A 22,268-nucleotide genomic window follows, 5' to 3' on the forward strand; every position below is an offset into this window, starting at 1 on the left:
GACTATGACAACCAATGCTTTTAAAACCTTTAGCTGTATAAAATAGTAACAAACATTCATTTTATGTATTTGTTGCTCCCCCGTCTTAATTGTCTGAATATACGAAGGCGTGTACCAAAAAACAACAACATATATGTATTTTTTACAGTCTATGATATATATATATATATATATATATATATATATATATATATATATATATATATATATATATATATATATATATATATATATATATATATATATATATATATATATATATATATATATATATATATATATATATATATATATATAAGTGTAGGAAGGGATTGTGCATTTTAGTAAATAATAGTATGTTTCACTTGCTTCCTTGTTTTTTATTTATTTTATTCCTACAGGGCAAAAAAATAACAACAGCCAAACATTTTCAATTAAAAAAATATATATTTTAGTAAGTCTTGTATGTATCTCAGTTATATAAATATTAATATATCTCAGTAAAACCCTCTCTAATTGGTCAAGAATGCATGACGTCATATCCATATCCTCCAATCAGTCTGCCCAATTCCAGGAAGTGTTGCAAAGGGTGCTAAAAGCTCCGTAGATAATGGCCAAATAAACCTGACCAGAACAGATGTCATAAAGACTTTTCAACCATATTCACTCTCGTCGTTATTACACGAGCTACATCCAGTTTCGTGTCCATCGGCAGTTCATTTTTTGGGATCCTTGGACAGGACAGGATCATCTGAAGCGAGGAGTCGTCCTGGGCGTGTTTGCTGTAAGGTTATGCGTGGACAACAGTGCCACAACACACACAGACACACAAGGTTAACAAGATACACACAACGGACATCAGAAACTAATACAGTGATTGCGGATTTATTATTATTTGGCTACATATCTGTGTATATTTATATCTGACATGATAGAAGGTTTCCTCCTTTCTCTTTCTGCGTGCTGGCATTGTTTTTGTTCATAGAAAGACGTTCAGGCCACATGTATTAATGTCTGTAGACTACATATGAATGAGAAGTCAACGCCAAATATTTGCTTTTACTTGCTGTTTATGTCCCATATGAGAACTCAGACTGTCATTGTCTTGGGATGCCGTGTTAATGTTAGCCGGTTAGCACAGCACAGGCCCCATTTAAAGGCCTCGTTGTGCTATATGAATCTGACATGACCATTATGGGTCACTCGGTGCACAATGAAAGGCAATAATAAGCCACGTGTATAAAGATAATCAGTAAATCAATGCGAAAGTGACGCGCGACAAAAATGCATGTTGACTGAGTGACGTCAGGCAATTTACCGTATCACTGATTACGGTTTTTATTTATTTTTTGTTTAAATAATATATTTAAAATATAAAAATCGTATATTAAGTTAATTTAATGATTAAAATTCCAGAGGTTGAGCAGACAAAAAAAGTATGTAATCCAGTTCCAGGTTATCACAAACATTAGTGTGATCTCTGTCATTAACAGAGTTCCATGGTATCTGAAATAATCTAATGCTGATTTGTTTATCCCCCTTCAGCTAAGATCAGTGTCTTATGTGCATGGCCCTTGGTGTGGGAGCACCATGAGCGGGGAGCCTGATGCCTTGGCTGTGGTGAATCAGCTGAGGGACTTAGCTGCTGACCCCCTCAACAGGCGAGCTATTGTCGAAGATCAAGGCTGCTTGCCAGGCCTCATTCTCTTCCTCGACCACCCCAATCCACAAGTCGTCTACTCCGCGCTATTGGTAAGATCCAGTTTCTGAGACATTTGCAGTTAAGACACGTTTTTACCATGGCGACCTGTAAGATACTTCCTTCCATGTTAGTATAGTAGGTAAGGGTTCATATCAGGAATTCGAAAATAAATTCATGTTCCAACGTTATGCTATAATAATATAATGTATACATTTGGTATGTCTATATGCTCAAATAAACAGCAATGTTTTGATAGCTGCATTGTTTCCAAATTTCTAGGAAATCTTATGAATGGTTTATTTATAGAGTGCTGTAAGCAGTCTCAGCTTCTACTTCCAATTTAGACTTCCCAATATAAAGTATAATAGAAAGGCGTTTCGATTTTAGAACTCCTTATACCTCCAGTCATTTTTAAATGTCCCAGTTGTCGATATCAAGGTATTCATATCAGCCAATCAGATCGCTTATTGTTAATAATACTGTTTATTGTTAATAATACTAATACTATATACATATACATCTTATTTGAGTTAATAATTATAATAATATTGTTATCAATAATACGGTAATAATAATGCTGATGATTTGTAACTAATATGTTGTTTTTGCTATATAGGCGGTCTGGTTTCGTGGAGGTTTTTTTTCTCTTTTCTTCAAAATTGTTAAATTATTGTAAATGTATTGAATAATAAAAAAAAATGAAATACCGTCGATTGCCATGAATATAACCATTGCTGTTGATATGGCATTAAATCATAAATTAATAAATAAATAATTTGTAAGTAATATAGTGGCTATTTGCATTAGTATATACTTGTTGTTATAACATATAATCACACTGTTATTATTTATTATTATTATTATTATTATGAAACTCAAATAGTTTATCAGTTGTTTGATAAATGCATTCATACCCAGCTCTCCAAAGACATGTCACATGACTGCCACCTGCTGTCCAAAAAGCTTAGCCTCACTTCTACAGGAATGCCCCCTTGTGCAGGAAGACCAGAAAGTGTTTCCCTTTTTCTGTAAGACAGACAGCTCTGTTCCAGAGCATCTCATTTTTCAGTTGAAGCAAGAAAATCGGACGCATGTTACATATTTTATGAGTTGACATGGTCACAAATATCCTTATTTGATTAGTGACCTAGAATGTCTTTTTTTATCATAAAAGATTTCCCCAGATTTTCCATATGCCCTCAGCATTTTAGATGCCACTGTATGTTTTACCTCTTTCAGAAGGACATCACACCTGTGGGTACAATTTGGAGAATATTTGAATGTCACTTTTTCTTTCACGCACACACGGTAACTGACCCGTGTAGTCTTGGTGTTGTGTTAACGGATTTGTTATCACAGCAGTGCCTGGCACTATGCCTCTGAAATGTCCCTGCGTGACCCTTAATGGCTTTGTGTCCTTCCAGGCGGTGCGCTACCTGGCAGAATGCCGCGCCAACAGGGAGAAGATGAAGGGCGAGCTGGGAATGATGCTGAGCCTGCAGAACGTCGTGCAGAAGTAAGTCGCTCCCATCACGCTGCCACAAAACATGAAGGCAACATGAGCTCGCATTGCACATTCCGCAGAAAACCTCATCCTGCAGCTTTAGTTAGTGAATGTGTGTGGTGGGCAGATTTTAAGTGCACAAGAAAGGTCGTCCTGTCATAAGCAGATCTGTCTGTTTTGAAACTAAATGGGCGTGATGATGCAATCTTGCCATTTAAGCGTAATGCAAACTGTCAGATAGCCTGATTTGGTGCACGATTGCATTTGTGTTGCTCACCATCGGTTAATGTCCAGCAGAGGTCAGTCTAAGAGAGAAAAGAGGACGTCATACCACCATGTTCAGTGCCCTTATTACGAATATTGGTCAATCTATATGGGTTTTTCAATTATTATACATGTACCTGACAAGAAGGGAAATGACATCATAACTCGGGGGTCAACAGTAAGGATGGCCCAATGGCCAGTGTGAGAGAGTTTAGGGCCAGTTGACTGCATTGTTCTATTCAGATCATTGCTAAATTATCTGTACTTCTTATACTTGTTGATTATGCACATTTTTTTATGCATTGCAAACTGATGTATTTGATAATGTGAGAATAATGTAGCAAAAATATTTATGAATTTATAGCTGTATTTGGTACATTATAGCTGTTCAAACCTTTCAAAAAGTTGTTTTCGAACTGAATTTGAATCAATAAACAATTGTCAATAAAAAATGTAATATTTGCTACTTTTGTTACAATTATTATACATTATAATTATATTATTATACGGTATTATGTTGTTGTTGGTTTTTACAGAAGTCTCTTATGCTCACCAAGGCTGCATTTAATCAAATGTACAGTAAAAACAGTAATTTTAATATATTTTTAAATATAATTTATTCCCGTGATGTCACAGCTGAATTATTACTCCTGTCTTCAGTGTCACATGATCCTTCAGAAATCATTCTAATATGAACATTTATAGATAATTTATAAACATTTCTATTATCAATGTTGAAAACAGTGGTTGCTTAATATTTTTTAAGGTAATTAACATTTTTTATTTGTTGAATTTAAAGTGTGTGTATAGATAGATAGATAGATAGATAGATAGATAGATAGATAGATAGATAGATAGATAGTGTGTATATATTCTGATGGGATGGGGCCAGTGAAAAATGTAAAATCTCTATTGTTGAGCCTTTGTTAAATTATGCTTGAGAAAACGGGGTTTCTTTTACCTCACATGTCAAACAACACTTGCGTAGATGCCAACTGATGCTTTAAATATTCATACAACTGCGTGTTTTTTACACCCCAAGGCTAAGTATAGAGGCACAGGATCCAAGTATATGTGTATATTCGCTGCAGTTTCAGCTTATTTCGAGTGCGAACGTCTGCAGGCTTTTAGACGGCGAGTGCCTTCTGTTTACATGGAGCCTCACAGACAGAAGTGCGGATGGTTGGCAGAGAGCTGCCTATCCTTCTCTCAGGGCGACTCCCTGCCCGCCCCCTTCGATTCACCAGTCACTTCAGTTAGCACAGACACCATCAAGGAGTGCCCTGCAGTTCCACGAGCTGCCCGTCACTATTTCCGGCACGACGACTTTGGGTAGAGGTTGTGCATTGCCCCAGTCTGTTAAATTTTATGGCTAGAGGAAGTGAAGAAATCCTTTATCACCCCTGATGAGACGACAGAGCTCAGAAATAACCTATGCTAATGATCGAGTTTGTTTTTATGGGGAACGTTCATTGTTTTCTGACATTGCATTCCCCCCCTAATTTCCAAGACCTATATGTGAACGTGCTATTATTGGCTTTAGAAGTTGATGTACAACTTGCTTTTGATGGAGGATATAGATGCCGTCAGCATTCCCTCGGGTATACATGGGAAGCTTGGAGGTCTGGCAGCTCTGATATGCCAGTGAGCAGATGCCCGATCCTGTAACTCTGCATGAGTGATGGCAGAGTTGCATCTCCCCCATTAGCGCCTGTAGGGCATATCAAGATCCTGATGTCATGCCTGACCTAAAATGGTGGTGTCAATGAACTGCTGTTTTTTTTAACCTCATTAAATGAACAGGTCACTTGACTATAGTTAGCAACCAAGAAACAGACAGGGTAAATAGAAATTTTTAATAACCGTCCATTTGTTTTCATTCTTGGTCTTTATTTGATGCTCCCCCAACCCAAAATCCATAGGGGAAAGATGTGCCACTGGGTAGCCTAACCTGTGTGCATGATTTTTGTGACCATATGTTTACCATGGGCCAATCATCTAAAGCTGCCTTAGAATGAGAGATGCACATGAGAATATTAGACCTTTTTAAGACAATTTTTTAAAATATGTTTTAGCAAATTTATAAATTTTATCTAGAATTTAACTTGTCTGGGTATGGCCAGACCAAGCTCAATTTAAGATTGAACATTGGCCTGGGGAGTCTGCTCTGTATTTTTTTACTGCACAAGAGGTGTGATAAACGAGCATTGTTCAAATGACTGTGCGCAATAGTCCTTGGATAGTCCTTCAACCAATCAGACCACAAGAGGCGTGATCAACGGGCAACAGCCCATTCCGTCATCGTGTTAAACCTGACAATAGCACGCCAGGTGGATAAGCCAGTCAGCGATTGGTTCCTGTTAAAGTGTAACAGAAGCAGTAGAAATTAATGTACAGGCTTCCAGACTGAGTTGCCGGGCGAAATCAAATCGCCAGCAGACCAGGCTGGGTTTACACAGTCTAGAATTTAACCCCTTTTAAATGTAAAAAGAAATATTCAGAATATTAAAGTTATAAATGTTTTCATGAAAATCTGCAGCATAATAATATTATAGTATAAGAGTTATACAAATATTGTTGTAGTTTTATTGTTTGAATACATTTTTCCAGATTCTTATTTGAACTCGCATATATCCTGCTGATTATGTCAAAATACCAAACTTTTCTTTACCATTATTATTATTAAAGGTGCACTATGTAGGATTTTGGCAGTAAAATAAACAAAAACCACCAGGCCAGTGTTATATTTTTCAGAGTTCTTACAATATCCCAAATGTTTCCAACTATTTGTAGATTGTGAGAAAATTGCTATTTTAACCAAAGAGTCTGAGGGAGTCGCCTGTCAATTGTGTCATAACGGTTTTCGGTTTTATTTGCCAGAAGCGCTTCACTGCTAAGAAGCAGTGTGCAGCAAGTGTCACAGCAGCCGCTGAGCAAACGCATAACATAACGTCATAACATAATTTTAAACACACTCAAATTTATCTAATATGATAAACAGAGCTACGTTACCTCATACTCATGACCGGAAAAGCAGAAATGGCGCTGGTGACTGTGTCCCGTCATAATAAAAGTCCCGCTGAACGCAAGCCGTGTGTTTGTGTAACAATAGCTCCAGCGGCCGTGCTCAGCTCCACAACTCTCGGTTCTGCTCTGCTTTATACTACAGTAACGTTAATAACCACATCCATGAACATGAGGTCATATCCTGATTCTTTCCCACGGGCTGTGAGGTGAAGACCACATGTCCCAAGATTCTGAGCTCAAACTTGGTGTCATCAAAGAAACTACGCCTTTGTTTTGAATAGGCGCCCTCTAGCGGACGGAAAACTTACATAGTGTAGATTTAATTGTATTATTATTATTATTTAATATTTGTTTCTCTGATCTTACCTTATGTTATAGACACTTTCCTCTCATTTCTGTTGATGACAGACATCCTGTAATATAACAGAGTGTATTATGTTTACATTTCATTACATCACTTCTTGTTCTAATGGGCTAATTTGAACTAAACTAACCTTTATTTCATTATTTATTTATACATTTTTATTTTATATATTTTTTTCTATTAGAGTACTGTTTGTGTATTGTATATTTTCTATTTATGCTTTTCATATGATGCATCAATCTCTTAATTTTCAAACGTACTTTACATTCAATATGCATTCATACGTTCATACTAGTTTGTGATATTAAACCATACGGAATGCACGGGTTTCATTATTAAAGGTTAGATGGTTCAAGCTCCATCAGAATGACTTTTCTGTGGCCCTCATGTCGGCAGATTACCCCCCGTGCAGATCTATGTCGTGTCCTCTTGTCTGCTGGAGTTGCGACCTTTTCAAATATCAGCACTGGCAAGCACTGAATTGTATAATGCATGCTCTTTTAACAAGACTAGATGAGCGTATTTGCTCAATTATTTCTTTGTTCATCAAAAGTGGACATTATTGTTATTTTTTCATCTGTTGTGTTTCTCATCTGTTGTGTTTCTCTAGGGGCACGTCGCCAGGCGAGACGAAGCTTCTAGCCTCGGAGATCTACGAGATCCTGCAGAACTCCAGCAGTGCGGAGGGCGAACAGGCAGAAGCGTCCGCCTCGTGCCGAAGAAAAGCTCAGTTTTTCCTGGGCGCTACGAACAAAAGGGCCAAAACGGTGGTGCTTCAGATTGACGGGCTTGACGATTCGGTAACTGCACTCAAACAACTTTGTACTGTAACCCATTTAACCACAGCGCATGGAGAGTCAGATCTTCGGTTCTGCACAATTTGACACAACGTTTCTGTTTATGTCAGACTCGGAGGAGTCTTTGTGAAGAGGCGCTGCTAAAGATCAAAGGAGTCATCAGCTTTACCTTCCAGATGGCTGTGAAGAGATGTGTGGTGAGGATCCGTTCCGACCTGAAGGCCGAGGTGAGATCACAATCCAGCAGAATCAATATGACCGACTACACTACATAAGAATGCCTGAGGATTGATTGAGTATATTGTTTTGTTTTAGATGTCTTGTAGTTTTAAAAACATAAAACACATAATTACATATAGCCTACTCTAGTTTGGGACCGCTTTTTAAAAATTGGTTTAGCAAGGATGCATTATACTGATAAAAAAGTTTTTTTTTTGAACAACAACAAAAAAAATTAGTGCAGGCAAACGTTTAATCGCATTCCAAAATATAAGTTTGTGTTTACAACATATACGTGTGTACTGTATATAGTTATTATGTATAAATACACACACATACATTTATATTGTGTATGTGTGTGTGTGTATACATTAGAGCTGCAACTAACGATTATTTTTTCTGTCGACTAATCTAACGATTATTTTTTCGATTAGTCGACTAATCTAACGATTCATTTTTTTACCCTTTGAAATTTTTCAAAATTCTGTGGCACCCCCTCACATAAGTTACGCTAGAGGTGTAACAGTACAGACTGCTCACAGTTCGCTTTGTATAACGGTTTTAGGTTCACATTTCAGTACAGTTCGGTATTTACTATGTTCAGGTGAAAAAGGACTCCTGTCAAATGAAAATAAAGAAAATAAGAACAGATAACTTAAATAGAAGCAGCAGCACAAATAAATACTATTGAGCAAAGATGAGAATAAAATAAACAATGCTTTTTAGGTAGGTCTAACATTAGTTTTTAGGTAGAGACATGGAATGAAGTAATCAAAAGTAAAATAACCACACATTTAACTGTTTAAAATAAAAAATAAAAAATCCTTATTAAACTTACAAAAGCTATTCAGTCAGGAGCAGTAAGTGATGTCTTTATCTTTTGTTTGACATTAAACAGACAGCAGTGAAGGCTACTGCCCCTTTAAGACCCACGGATAGTCGTCGTATTTTTAGTATAAAGTTCACTTAAGGCATAGAGTAGGCTATGACATTTTGACATACTTTTTGCGAGTTTGTCCGTTTAAGCACAGGATTTGAAAGAACTCAATATTTGCGCGCTTTGGGACGAGTGCACAAAGACAGATCTTCTCATTCGAGTCTCCTGGCTACATGCGGGTGATGACGGTGAAAATGACTGCTCATATTCGGACGTACAGCAGCATTCGCATGCGTTTTATAAAGTTTACAAAGAGAGACCGTTTTGCCCACGTTTTTCTTTTATTATCGCTGTTGTTGTAGTGTATACCTGAGGAGTCAGCACGTGTATCCATCTACAGAAACATACATACAGCATTATTTCCAAGTTACAACCCATATTAAAGATGCGTCATCAGATGCGAGATGAACCGAAGTGTAAGTGCGTCCCCGCAACTTTTGCTCGGGATCCCGGTTGGGAAACGCTGTATTGATTGACACCGCGAATTATATAAAATATAGAATTATAGGAAATACAGAATTATATGAGCGTCGTGACCGCGCGCTGCCGCGTGATGAAGGCGTGTCGCAACTCTGTCATTCAACTGCTCTGGTTTTAAAAGCTATGTCATACTAAATGCGCCAAAATGCAATAAAACTTGTTTTACGGTCGAATGCAACGCGCGTGTGTGTGAGTAAGAGACGCGCAAAAGGGCGGAGAGAGATCTTAAGGAAATGCAGCTAAACGAATATGCGTGCGTCTTTTAAATAGCGTAAAAATGAATGAATGACGAATGTGGCGGCCGTTATTGATTATGTGGCAGTCCGCCACAAATTAGTCTGTGTGTGGGAAACACTGTTTGGCCTCTGTTTAAAGTATTCCCATACTTTTGATATTCGCGGTCTAGGTTTTTGTGATAGAACCAGGAGCAGAAGCCAACATTACGCGAGATGAACGTCTGACACAACGCGTCGACGCATTTCATGAACGTCGACGTATTTCCGTCGTTGCAGCACAAGTATACATACATGCATACATACTGTACATGCATAGTGTATACATGGAAATATTTCTTACATACATGGAGTGTGTATTTTTATATATATAATAATTATACACAGTACACACACATATATGATGTAAACAAAAATGAATCTATTGCCCAGCGCTAACAAAATAAATAATTAAATGCTGTTTTTGAACTATCATTCATCAAAGAATCCTGAAAAATGTTCTCACAAAATATTAAGCATTTAATATTAAACTGTTTTCATCATTGATAATAAGATGAATTTTTTCTTCATCAGCAAATTATTTCTAAATTATTAGAATGATTTCTGAAGGATTACGTGATACTGAAGATTGGAGTAATGATGCAGAAAAATCAGCTGACATCACAGGAATACATTTACTTTTTAAAATATATTAAAATAGAAAAGTTATTTTAAATTGTAATATTTCATTTTTTTTAAGTACACATTTTAATAAACTTAAAAAATTTAGGTTGAGGATGTCTGTAAAAAATGTTTTGACTGGTGGTGATATAAAAAAGAATAATAAATCAATTTAACCAGTTCACTGAAACTAACAGTTTGAAAGAAAAGTTTTTCTAATAGCATCTCGATTCCATAAAGTGTGTGTGTTTGTTGTTGTTGTTTTCTCTCCTTCAGAATCAATTTCAGCCTTCTCATGCATTATTATTTTTTTCATTCTTCAGGCTTTGGGAACTGCTATAGCTTCAACCAAAGTCATGAAAGCACAGCAGGTAATGAAGGGGGAAGACGGATCGGAGGTGAGTAAATCAAACAAACATATCTAAAAATGGATAGTTCAACCAAGTACAAGTATTAATCTTCATGTCACTTTTTAAAGCTAGACAAGCCTCGGTTACTATATACTTTCTTCTGGAAAAAAATATCTTGAAAATTGACCTCCTTGTGCATTCCATGGACGTGAGAGTGTAAATATAACGGTGTTGAATGGAAGCTGCATTAGGTTTTGTTGACTACCTCTACCTGAGGATGTTAGCCGATGCTGTCATGGCTGCATCTGTCCTCGAAGCCATGAGAAGGCTGAGAGTAATGCAGTTTGTCATGTGAGCTGGTACTGTCTGTATGATAGGGTGATCCCTGCTATTCCTCCCCTTCAGAAGAGTTACTCATTTTCCCCTCATCACATGATCACTCAGGATGTCCCTTTTCCCCTGAAACCATGTGTCAGAGGGCCCCGGAGATACATACACACTCTTGCATGCAGTGCAAATAGGCACTGTGTGGTCAGTAAAGAAAGATGTGTCCTCTCTGGTTGAATTGGAAGGGCGATCTCTACCTGCAGCGGCACAGTCATGACCTCCGGTGGCCGGCAGCCCTGCGGGCTGGAACACTGCTTTAGCACGCACCTCCTTTAACAACCAGCAGGTGGCACAGTTGATTGAGGAATGGACTTGTTGATCAGGCTTTTTTCTTTGAACTGGCACAAAGAGAAAGCGCTGTGTTAAGGCTAGCTAGGGTGATGTAATTAAAAAAAATGTCTTGTAAATGTTTAGCCGTATGTTTTCTTAAAATGGTTAAAATGGTTTAAGAGATGTATTCAAATCAAGGCAATCATAATTTTGACCAAACAGCCATTCTTTAGTAGATTCAAAATGTAAAATATTGTTAGGTTTTCACTAAATTGAAATAATTTAATGGATTTAAATATTTTAATACATTCCAAAATGCCACATTAGGGCTTATTTGAACGTTGCAAAATAAGTTGTTGAATCAGTTTTTACCAATTCAATGTAATACAATTGAATCTTAAAGGGTTAGTTCACCCAAAAATGAAATTGATGTCATTAATGACCCTAATGTCGTTCCACACCCGTAAGACCTCCGTTCATCTTCGGAACACAGTTTAAGATATTTTATATTCAGTCTGAGAACGTGTCTAAGTGTATGCACACTATACTATCCATGTCCAGAAAGGGAATAAAAACATCATCAGAGTAGTCCATATGTGACATCAGTTAGTTGTACCAGCAGCCATATCCCCCTGTAGCCTAAGACTGGTTTCCCACTGAAGCTAAGCAGGGCTGAGCCTGGCCAGTACCTGGATGGGAGACCAACTGGGAAAACCAGGTAGCTGCTGGTAGAGGTGTTAGTGAGGCCAGCAGGGGGCACTCACCCTGTGGTCTGTGTGGGTCCGAACACCCCAGTATAGTGATGGGACACTGTACTGTCAAAGAGCACCGTCTTTCGGATCCAGGTGGGTGCTGCACATTGGTGGTGGTTGAGGAGATTCCCCCATCTATGTAAAGCGCTTTGAGGGCCTAGAGAAGCGCTATATAAATGTAACGAATTATTATTATTATTATTTTAGTTAGTAGAATCTCTTGAAGCATCTCAAATACATTTTGGTCCAAAAACTACAACTTTATTCAGCATTGTCTTCTCTTCCGCGTTTGTTTTCAAACCTTCAAACGGTAATGAATTAGCATATTGATTCATGATTTGGATCGTGTCATGCTGCCAAACTGCTCAAATCACGTGACGCTGGCGATCCGAATCATTGATCGATTCACTGATTTATGGCCATTTGAATCTTTATTTGAGGATTGAACACAAACAGAGATTGAACACAGATTTTTCATCATCACAGTTGAAACCAGTTTTGCTACTTACTATTTTTGTGGAAACTGATGCATTTTTCAGCATTACTAGATGAATAGAAAGTTCAAAAGAATGTCACTTTTAATCAGTTTTATGTATTCTTGCTGAATAAGATATTAACAAAATATTTTTATAAACCTTTAAAGTTATATAACTACAAAATAATTTTGAATATTTTTTATCTAAGTATTTTCCCAGCTCTAATAGTAAGATTCTTTCATTATATATTGGAAACATGTTTACTCTGATGGTTAGCTTTCTGTTTTGTTGTTTTGGCTGCTAATTTATGTACTTGTTTTTAGTTGCTTATATATTTAATTCCATGTTGTACTGCTTGCTAGCTTGGCAATTAAAACAAAATGGGTTATTGTTCTCTTTTCCCTCTCATCCAGATCGTAATCCCATTCCAAGAGGACTCGGATGTGGTTGTCGAGCAGAACCTGAATTTGCCGGATTATCTGCCTGAGGACGAGAGCCCGTCTCAGGAGCAGCACAAGGCCGTGACGAGACTGGGCTCCGTGCAAGATGGCGTGAGCTGGCTAAACACGGCCGCCAACTTCCTGTCCCGCTCATTTTACTGGTGACCCGATGACTCCCAGCATGCCCCGCCTCTTTACAGCCTGCCCTCGACACGGCAGACTGCCGAGCGCATCTCGCAGTAAACTTATAACCGTGTTCCAACTTTTAAAAAATGCCACGACAGGCGGCTGTAAATGGTACGCAATCCAACCTGCTCCCGAAAACTCACGTTAACGCTGCATACGCACCACACGAGACACTAAAACCTGAGAGCAACTGGGAGAAGTTCACAGAAAGCATTTTGTGTGTATCTGCTCTCTCTTACTCACTTTTTTTTATTTTTTGGTTGGGAGAAGGTTTTCAAACGGTTCACCCCAGATCCTCCTCGCGGGTTCGTGTCTGTTGAGACTAAACAGCCCGGGGTTTCGCTAGGGTGGGTCGTACCTTGAGCTTTTCTACATTTCTATATGAATTTGGGTGTTTTCTGATGTGTTCTAACCCTTCATCTCAGCTTTCTTGTACATTTTTTTTTTAAACAACTTCAGTTATTTCAGTTATTTGATAATCCTAATGTTACCACTCATCAGCACTTTTCAAAGCATGCTGTATTTTTTTTTTAAAACCCATTTCCTTCTGTGTGTGCCTTTACTACTTAGCTTGTTGATGCAATTCATTTTCACGGTTTTAAATCCTCTTTATTTGCTTCGGCTGAACTTCTAAAGCCTTCTCAAGACGTGATATATTTAGGTTTAAAATGGGTAAATATGGTTCCTCACAGAGATGATTTCACATGATACAGAATTAAAACATCAACACTGGTTGGTGTGCAGTAATAATAATAATCAGCGGTTTAACGCCTCCAGTAAAGGGAAGTCACCACAAAATGGCTGTTACTATGCGTGTAATGCTAACCATTTTTGTTTTGTTTGTTGCAGCATGTGCCAAACACCAGATAACCTTCTTTATACTAGCGAAATATGTTTTAATATAGCTCTGAACCTTTACGAATTTATGTTTTTGTTGTACCTTTTACATACTTTTCCATTATACCGTGCTGACTATTTATAAAATGATTTTTTTTTTTCCTGTTTAATCTGAATGTTTTGTTCAGGGCCTTTCATATACATGATCATGTTAGTGTTTGCCTGCTAGCCAAACGCATGACCTGGTCAAATCTGACGGGATATGCGCCTGTCACTTCTGCATGACCATCACCTCTCGCCCCTTTTTCTGAGAACTCCCTGACCGACGGTGTCTTTTAACAGTTTAGACGATCGACTGACCTCGCATATCGCATTCAGGATGTGTGCACGTTCTCCCGCAAGTGGTTCAGTATAGGCTTCCAAAAGGAGACCTGCACACATCAATATCAAAATGAGTCTACACAAACCAATACAACCCTTTCCTACATGTAGCTGTTGTTTTATTGAAATCAATTACATTTTTTTACTTTATTATGATGAAACACTTGGGTTGTTACAAAGCATCAGTGTTTGCACCCTCTTCTATTTTTCCTCATAATTTTAATATTTTAATCAGCAGTGCTTTTAGAACAGTTTTTTTTAACTCTCATCATGTCGGTTCACATTAAGGATTTGTCATAAGAAGCATTAGTGTACAGAATTGAATCTCCATACACAGTGGCGTGCTTCTAGTTGGGCGCAAGATGAGAGAGGCCATCAGTGTTATATTTATGAACAAAATCCAAATTGAAATGAGTTGTGCATTTTCTGTATTTTTATTTCCCTCCTCTTGTACTGTACGTCCTCCCTCCTTGAAGCCTTTTGAGCTACTGTTCACTGTTATTCCAGGAACGCAGAACCAGAGCCCATGGCAGATGGTAGATTTTAGTAGCTTCTCATGTACAGTGCTTATACGCTGTTATATACAAAGAGTTTTAGGACACACAATTCTGGACTGTTCACAGTAATGACAAGGATTATTAAATATATAAAATAAATTTGGTTTGTTGTGTTTTGTTTTCTTCTCACTGGAAACTGCATTTCATTAGGTGTGGTGACACCAATTTGTTACTATCAACTTGCTTCCTGTTTTTGTCTTCTTTCCGATTTAAGCTGGATGCTCATGGACACCAAGCAGCAGCGACCGAACATCTGATAATTAAGCCAGTTTTCTGTGAAAGCTTCTTACCATGAATTAAATTGATACTACTATGGCTTTAAAGGTCTCAGCACCATCCGTGGCTTGCTGTTGATCACCATAGCATATTATTTGACTCATGCTTAGTTTGTAGGCAAAAAATGCATTTACAGTAATGGGGCAAGGCACTTTAGATATGTGCAGCTTGTATTTTTCATATAGTGAAACACAAAGGAATAATGTTTATAACTAGCAGATCTCTGAAGTCAATGACTGTGAGATCTCCTTGGTTATAAAACATACTTACAAATATCTTGTGTTCACCACTTGAGGGTGAGTAAATTTTCATTTTGGGGTGAACTATCTCTTTAACATACATGTTTATCGCCACACTTTATCAGTTCCCAATTCCACAGTTTTGTTAATGGATGGTAAATGATTTCTGGTGTGTGTGTGTGTGTGTGTGTGTGTTTCTGTTCCCAGTGGGTATTTCAACCTGAATTCACATTGACACTTGTCACCGTGGGGACCTAAATTGAGGTCCACATGATGAAACAAGGTTTTTGAATATATATATTTTTATGTAAAAATGCAGTAAGTTTCCTGTGATGGGTAGGGTTATTGTAAGGGGAGAGATTATACAATTTGTACGGTATGAAAAACCATTACACCTATGGAGGTTCCTGCATCCGGGTTGCCAGATCTGCTCTAGTTGCCACAGCTGCAGCTACAAACAGCTGATCCTGCAGTCTGGCAACCACGAGTCAGGGGGAGGGGGATACACCACTCTACAGTCATTTGAAAGTGATTGCAGTACCAGTTTTGGCCACAATCTTACATACACTTCCTTTAAATCAAAAAAGTTATTAATATACTTCAGACTACCATTCAAAAGTTTTGGGTCTGTAAAAGTTTTTTAAAGAAGTCTGTTCAAAACGCCTGTCTCAAACAAGGCTGCATTATTTTAGTCAGTCAAAAATACGAAAAAAAGCATTTATTTGAAATCGTTTTTTTATTTCTCAGAGTGTAAAAGTGTTTACTATCAGTTGTGATCAATTTAATATGTCCTTTACTACAAACCTTACTGACCCTAAACTTTGTATGATAGTGTAAATATTATATTTAACATATGATTTATTTTATCTTTACCACTGAAAAAACCCTATTGGTCGACTATAATACAAAAATATGTTATTTGAGCTGTAAAGTGGTCTAAGTTTGGCTCATTTAGTTATCAGCCCCCACCTCTGGTTTATTGCCTTGTATTGTTGTAATATTTTAATATTCATCTCAGTTCAGTGTAATTGCATTAGGCTATACTGTAAAAGCTATTTTTGCTTTAACAGTTTCATAAGATATTTGTACTCAGAGTAGTAAAAATCAGGGTCTAACCTTCTGGCCAGGGGGCACTGTCAGCGTCACAATAGCAGCCAAAGTGATGTGGCCTGCAGAAGAGCGGAGAGCGGAGGGCTGGAAATCTTTTTTTTTTATTTGATGTTTGGTGTGAAGAGCCACAAGGGACACCCACACCCACCTCCTCCCGCTCTGCATAGATGGATAGCAGAACATGCATGGCCAGCTATGGTGCTAGAACACTGGGGTTTAATAAGTAAATCGACAAGTTCCTAGTCCAATTGTAGATTCCTATGTTGCAGGGTAGGCCTAATGTATAGGGAGATATCAGGACAAAGTCATTCTGCTTTGCTCTTCTAACAGGTTTTCTAACAGAAAGCCGCAGGAAACCTCATCAATCATCACTATGCACCTTTTCCAACAAACACACCTTCATCTCTGAAAGACCCCTATGGCATTATCGTGATGTGAAGTGGGTCAGCTACTGCAACTGGGCCACAGGCCTAGAAGACATGCATATGGCTACCATACTGCGCTCATATGGCAGGTTTAGCTGGGGGTAATTGTGTTAGTACTATGTGACTCTATAGATGTTGGCTTTCAAAAGCCAGAGCTACCCAGTGAGACTTCTCCAAGCCTCTGGTGAAATGTCTGACGCGTTTGTTACAGTAACTATATCAGTCCTGACACTAGGAGGCGCTGGTTGGCTATGATTTTCATGCAGTGAAGCGCTGCTTCCTTACTAAGCGATCACATTTAAGGACAAAGTGCATGTTTTGCCTTGTCATGTGCTTAAGTGTTTGATGACAGCTTTGTGAGGGCCGTGTGCAGGCGTTTATTGAGACTAAATGAGACTAAGACCAGTTTAAGAAACATTCTGATAACCGCTTTAAACGTCGACTTGTCAACAGTTTGAGAAGTGGTCAAATTCTCAAGGAATGGTAAGGAATTTCCTGTCATCGTTTGTGACCAACAACACTAAAAGATCCTAATGGGATCAAAAATGAATCCTTAGCCAATCCAATTAGATCCTTCTTTGTAAAAAGTGCTTTTCAGGTAACCTAAACAATAACCTGTTATCAATAGAATGTAATTTATCTGTTATTATTCTAGTAAAAATGTTATGTAATAGATGATTAAATCATTCACCAATTAAATGTATTTATATGAGCTGATCAAGTAGAAATTCTGAGGTTTATTTTGGTTACTTTTTTTTTAGTCCATTTAGCCTAATATAAAATTTCATCCATATAAAAGTCCCACTTACCTACACTATATTTTAGTTTATCTAGTAGGAACTTTTGGAGATTATTTTTATATTTAACAAATATATATCAAATATATATCAATCAGCTAATTATGGGATAAATTCCATTATGTCAAACCTGTAGCCTATATTGTTTTTAAAATTTTGTAGAACTTTTAAATACTTTTTAAAAACATTTTGAAACATCCATAATATTTCATAGAATATGAAACAAGTGAGAATAAAAAGAGAAAGTGATTTGATACAATTTTAGCTGTTAAATAGGGTTGGCAGTTAATACAAAGGTGAACAGGAAGTGCACCTGACCTTATATTTACATTTTCTAACTTATGAGTTGCCAAATATGACAATATTTCATTCTTTGTTGCTTTATTTTATGGCAAATAGGTCTCAACTGTTTTTAAAACATACACATGCTAAATGTCATCCCATTTTGAAAATAAAAATGGTAGCACTTTATTTTACAGTCCTTTTAGTCATGTACATACTATACTTATTATAGTAATTACAATAACTGGGTAATAACTAGGTACTAACCCTAAACCTAACCTTAACCCATGTAGTTACCTTATATTACCCAGTTCTTTCTTAGGTAAGTACACATACTATACAATAAAGTGCAACCAATATTTTGATTAATGGAAGAATATACACAATGACATATTAAGTGTCCCACTTACATTCATAAATTCACTGATTTCTGTTAATAAATGTACTGATGCAGTCTAGAAAAGGTCTTTAGATTGTTTTTTAAGACACATGGAATCTGCAATGTATACAGTGTATATCCATATTTATATAGCTGATGTTTTTCATTTCTAGATTTGAAGCAAACTGTCTTAAAGACCTTTAAACTCACCTTGAAGACAAATACAGTGATGCTATGAATTCCGCTAAATCATGTTTTAATTTATTGAGTATTACAGATGCATCTCTTCCCTCCTCTTATAGGCAGTTCATTTTATTTGAAGAGGGACACTGATAAAGCCAATGCCTCCAAACCTCCCTGGCTTTGAAAGATATCGACCTCAGCTCAGTGTTTGTGCATAAATGTGTCGTTACTATCATGAGCAGTATTTGCATTGTTAATCTGCCTGTGGCCGGTGGACTGATTGTGTGCTGATGGGAGAGAAAGGTGCATCTTATTGCCCAGGCAGTTTGACGATTTTATTTGAGGTTCAGCTCCCAGTCAATGGGATCGGCTGTAAATTACACTCTGTGTGCAGGAAAATGATGTGACACCCGTAATTTATGTCAAATAACTTTTTGAGGATGTGAAAGTGTGTGTGTAATCAGCGCCGGTGCTGATACTGGAGATTTAATTGAAACATTTTTCTTTTCCTCAAAGGTTGATGGAATTGCGTCTTGTTGTGTAATGCTCTGTAATCTGTAATGCTTCATTTTAAATCTGGGGTCATCACCTGGTTGGGAGAAGGTCATGGATTCCCAGATTTAGGAATGGGACCAGCTTTTCCACATACATTTATCGGCAGAAATCATGATGCAATGAGGTTAGACGCAACGAGGCAGTCTGAGACACGGTACAAAGATCTAAAATCTGGACCTTGTGGTCCTTCGAATTATCGATTACTGTTTTTGAAGTGTTTATAAGAAGTGTTTCTTTTTTTAAATCATAAACATGTTTACAATAGAAGTCTGAGGCAAGACAGTCTGGACTCTGGAGTCTTTAAAATCATACATTTGAAGCTTGTGTTTTTAGTTAAAGTACTTTTAAATACAATTATTCCAAAAAAAAATTTTATTGTCCGCTGGGTGGGACTAAGTGGATGTAACGGACGTAGCGGCAGAGCTTTTCTTATGGTCACCGCGAGAGCTCAATATGCTGCGACTGTAGAAAACACATGCAAAAAGAAAAAAAACACCAGCAAATTGAGCCCAGATCTCACAATCTCGTGGAATGTATATGCATATGGTACGCGGTTTTTCACGTGCATATGATACGCACTTTATGGCATATTATACGTGCGAACCCTTCACGTGGGGTGAACGTGAATCCACCCTAAATCCTAGCCAAGAGCGGGTCATATGCATGCCATACAGTGCGTATCATATGCACGCCAAAACTAATTTTGGCTTATGCATTCTACGAGATTGCACACTCGTACTATTGATACGCATTACCATGTGATCGTGTTGGCAAATTAAGAAAACATCTCCATCAGTTTGACAACATGTGCAGCAAATAGTCAATGCAACCAAATAAAGAAATGCACTGCAAATATCCTACTCACAACGCAATCAAATACAGAAATGTGCAGCAAATATATATTTGTAGTGTTTCTGTATTTGGTTGTGTTGTAAGTGAAGTGTTTCTGTATTTTGGTTGTGTTGTGAGTATTTGCAGAGTGTTTCTGTATTTTGGTTGTGCTGTGCGTATTGCAGCGAGTTTCTGTATTTGGTTGTGTTGTGAGTATTTGCAGCGTGTTTCTGTATTTTGGTTGTGTTGTGAGTATTTGCAGCGTGTTTCTGTATTTTGGTTGTGTTGTGAGTATTTGCAGCGTGTTTCTGTATTTGGTTGTGTTGTGAGTATTTGCAGCGTGTTTCTGTATTTTGGTTGTGTTGTGAGTATTTGCAGCGTGTTTCTGTATTTTGGTTGTGTTGTGAGTATTTGCAGCGTGTTTCTGTATTTGGTTGTGTTGTGAGTATTTGCAGCGTGTTTCTGTATTTTGGTTGTGTTGTGAGTATTTGCAGCGTGTTTCTTTATTTTGGTTGTGTTGTGAGTATTTGCAGCGTGTTTCTGTATTTGGTTGTGTTGTGAGTATTTGCAGCGGGTTTCTGTATTTTGGTTGTGTTGTGAGTATTTGCAGCGTGTTTCTGTATTTTGGTTGTGTTGTGAGTATTTGCAGCGTGTTTCTGTATTTTGGTTGTGTTGTGAGTATTTGCAGCGTGTTTCTTTATTTTGGTTGTATTGTGAGTATTTGCAGCGTGTTTCTGTATTTGGTTGTGTTGTGAGTATTTGCAGCGGGTTTCTGTATTTTGGTTGTGTTGTGAGTATTTGCAGCGTGTTTCTTTATTTTGGTTGTATTGTGAGTATTTGCAGCGTGTTTCTGTATTTGGTTGTGTTGTGAGTATTTGCAGCGTGTTTCTTTATTTTGGTTGTGTTGTGAGTATTTGCAGCGTGTTTCTTTATTTTGGTTGTATTGTGAGTATTTGCAGCGTGTTTCTGTATTTGGTTGTGTTGTGAGTATTTGCAGCGGGTTTCTGTATTTTGGTTGTGTTGTGAGTATTTGCAGCGTGTTTCTGTATTTTGGTTGTGTTGTGAGTATTTGCAGCGTGTTTCTGTATGTTGGTTGTGTTGTGAGTACAGTTTCTATATTTTGGTTGTGTTGTGAGTATTTGCAGCGAGTTTCTGTATTTTGGTTGTGTTGTGAGTATTTGCAGCGTGTTTCTGTATTTTGGTTGTGTTGTGAGTATTTGCAGCGTGTTTCTGTATGTTGGTTGTGTTGTGAGTACAGTTTCTGTATTTTGGTTGTGTTGTGAGTACAGTTTCTGTATTTTGGTTGTGTTGTGAGTAATTGCAGCGTGTTTCTGTATTTTGGTTGTGTTGTGAGTATTTGCAGCGTGTTTCTGTATTTGGTTGTGAGTATTTGCAGCGTGTTTCTGTATTTTGGTTGTGTTGTGAGTATTTGCAGCCTGTTTCTGTATTTTGGTTGTGTTGTGAGTATTTGCAGCGTGTTTCTGTATTTTGGTTGTGTTGTGAGTATTTGCAGCGTGTTTCTACATTATGGTTGTGGTGTGATTAATTGTAGAGTGTTTCTGTATTTTGGTTGTGTTGTGAGTATTTGCAGCGTGTTTCTGTATTTGGTTGTGTTGTGAGTATTTGCAGCGTGTTTCTACATTATGGTTGTGGTGTGATTAATTGTAGAGTGTTTCTGTATTTTGGTTGTGTTGTGAGTATTTGCAGCGTGTTTCTGTATTTTGGTTGTGTTGTGAGTATTTGCAGCGTGTTTCTGTATTTTGGTTGTGTTGTGAGTATTTGCAGCTTGTTTCTTTATTTTGGTTGTGTTGTGAGTATTTAAAGCGTGTTTTTGTATTTGGTTGTGTTGTGAGTATTTGAAGAGTGTTTCTGTATTTTGGTTGTGTTGTGAGTATTTGCAGCGTGTTTCTGTATTTTGGTTGTGTTGTGAGTATTTGCAGCGGGTTTCTGTATTTTGGTTGTGTTGTGAGTATTTGCAGCGTGTTTCTGTATTTTGGTTGTGTTGTGAGTATTTGCAGCGTGTTTCTGTATTTTGGTTGTGTTGTGAGTATTTGCAGCGTGTTTCTTTATTTTGGTTGTATTGTGAGTATTTGCAGCGTGTTTCTGTATTTGGTTGTGTTGTGAGTATTTGCAGCGGGTTTCTGTATTTTGGTTGTGTTGTGAGTATTTGCAGCGTGTTTCTGTATTTTGGTTGTGTTGTGAGTATTTGCAGCGTGTTTCTGTATGTTGGTTGTGTTGTGAGTACAGTTTCTATATTTTGGTTGTGTTGTGAGTATTTGCAGCGAGTTTCTGTATTTTGGTTGTGTTGTGAGTATTTGCAGCGTGTTTCTGTATTTTGGTTGTGTTGTGAGTATTTGCAGCGTGTTTCTGTATGTTGGTTGTGTTGTGA

The 22,268-nt window shown here is 37.5% G+C and overlaps 1 protein-coding gene and 1 pseudogene across 2 annotated transcripts; both read left to right on the forward strand.

Moving 5' to 3' along the window:
• Positions 1 to 548: 548 nt before the first annotated feature.
• On the forward strand, positions 549 to 14,901 carry armc1 (armadillo repeat containing 1). 2 transcript variants are annotated; one of them, XM_067434926.1, is made up of 7 exons: positions 549 to 812; positions 1,525 to 1,731; positions 3,106 to 3,197; positions 7,451 to 7,640; positions 7,748 to 7,864; positions 10,490 to 10,564; positions 12,815 to 14,901. In XM_067434926.1, the coding sequence occupies exons 2-7, from the start codon at positions 1,570 to 1,572 to the stop codon at positions 13,004 to 13,006; spliced, it is 828 nt and encodes a 275-aa protein (XP_067291027.1). In that variant the 5' UTR covers positions 549 to 812; positions 1,525 to 1,569; the 3' UTR covers positions 13,007 to 14,901. The 2 variants fall into 2 exon arrangements, with proteins under 2 accessions (XP_067291027.1, XP_067291026.1); XM_067434925.1 differs by having other exon boundaries at positions 549 to 763.
• On the forward strand, positions 11,788 to 11,904 carry LOC137064300 (5S ribosomal RNA; annotated as a pseudogene).
• Positions 14,902 to 22,268: the final 7,367 nt, after the last annotated feature.

The sequence above is a fragment of the Pseudorasbora parva genome, chromosome 24 (assembly GCF_024679245.1).
Source record: "Pseudorasbora parva isolate DD20220531a chromosome 24, ASM2467924v1, whole genome shotgun sequence".
Classification (NCBI taxonomy): Eukaryota; Metazoa; Chordata; class Actinopteri; order Cypriniformes; family Gobionidae; genus Pseudorasbora; species Pseudorasbora parva.

Bases quoted from the DNA above. Each gene is read 5' to 3' on its own strand.
- armc1 (XM_067434926.1), top strand. From the start codon at position 1,570: ATGAGCGGGGAGCCTGATGCCTTGGCTGTGGTGAATCAGCTGAGGGAC. The intron at 1,732-3,105 runs GTAAGATCCAGT...GTGTCCTTCCAG, and splicing joins TCGTCTACTCCGCGCTATTG to GCGGTGCGCTACCTGGCAGA. The intron at 7,641-7,747 runs GTAACTGCACTC...TGTTTATGTCAG, and splicing joins TTGACGGGCTTGACGATTCG to ACTCGGAGGAGTCTTTGTGA.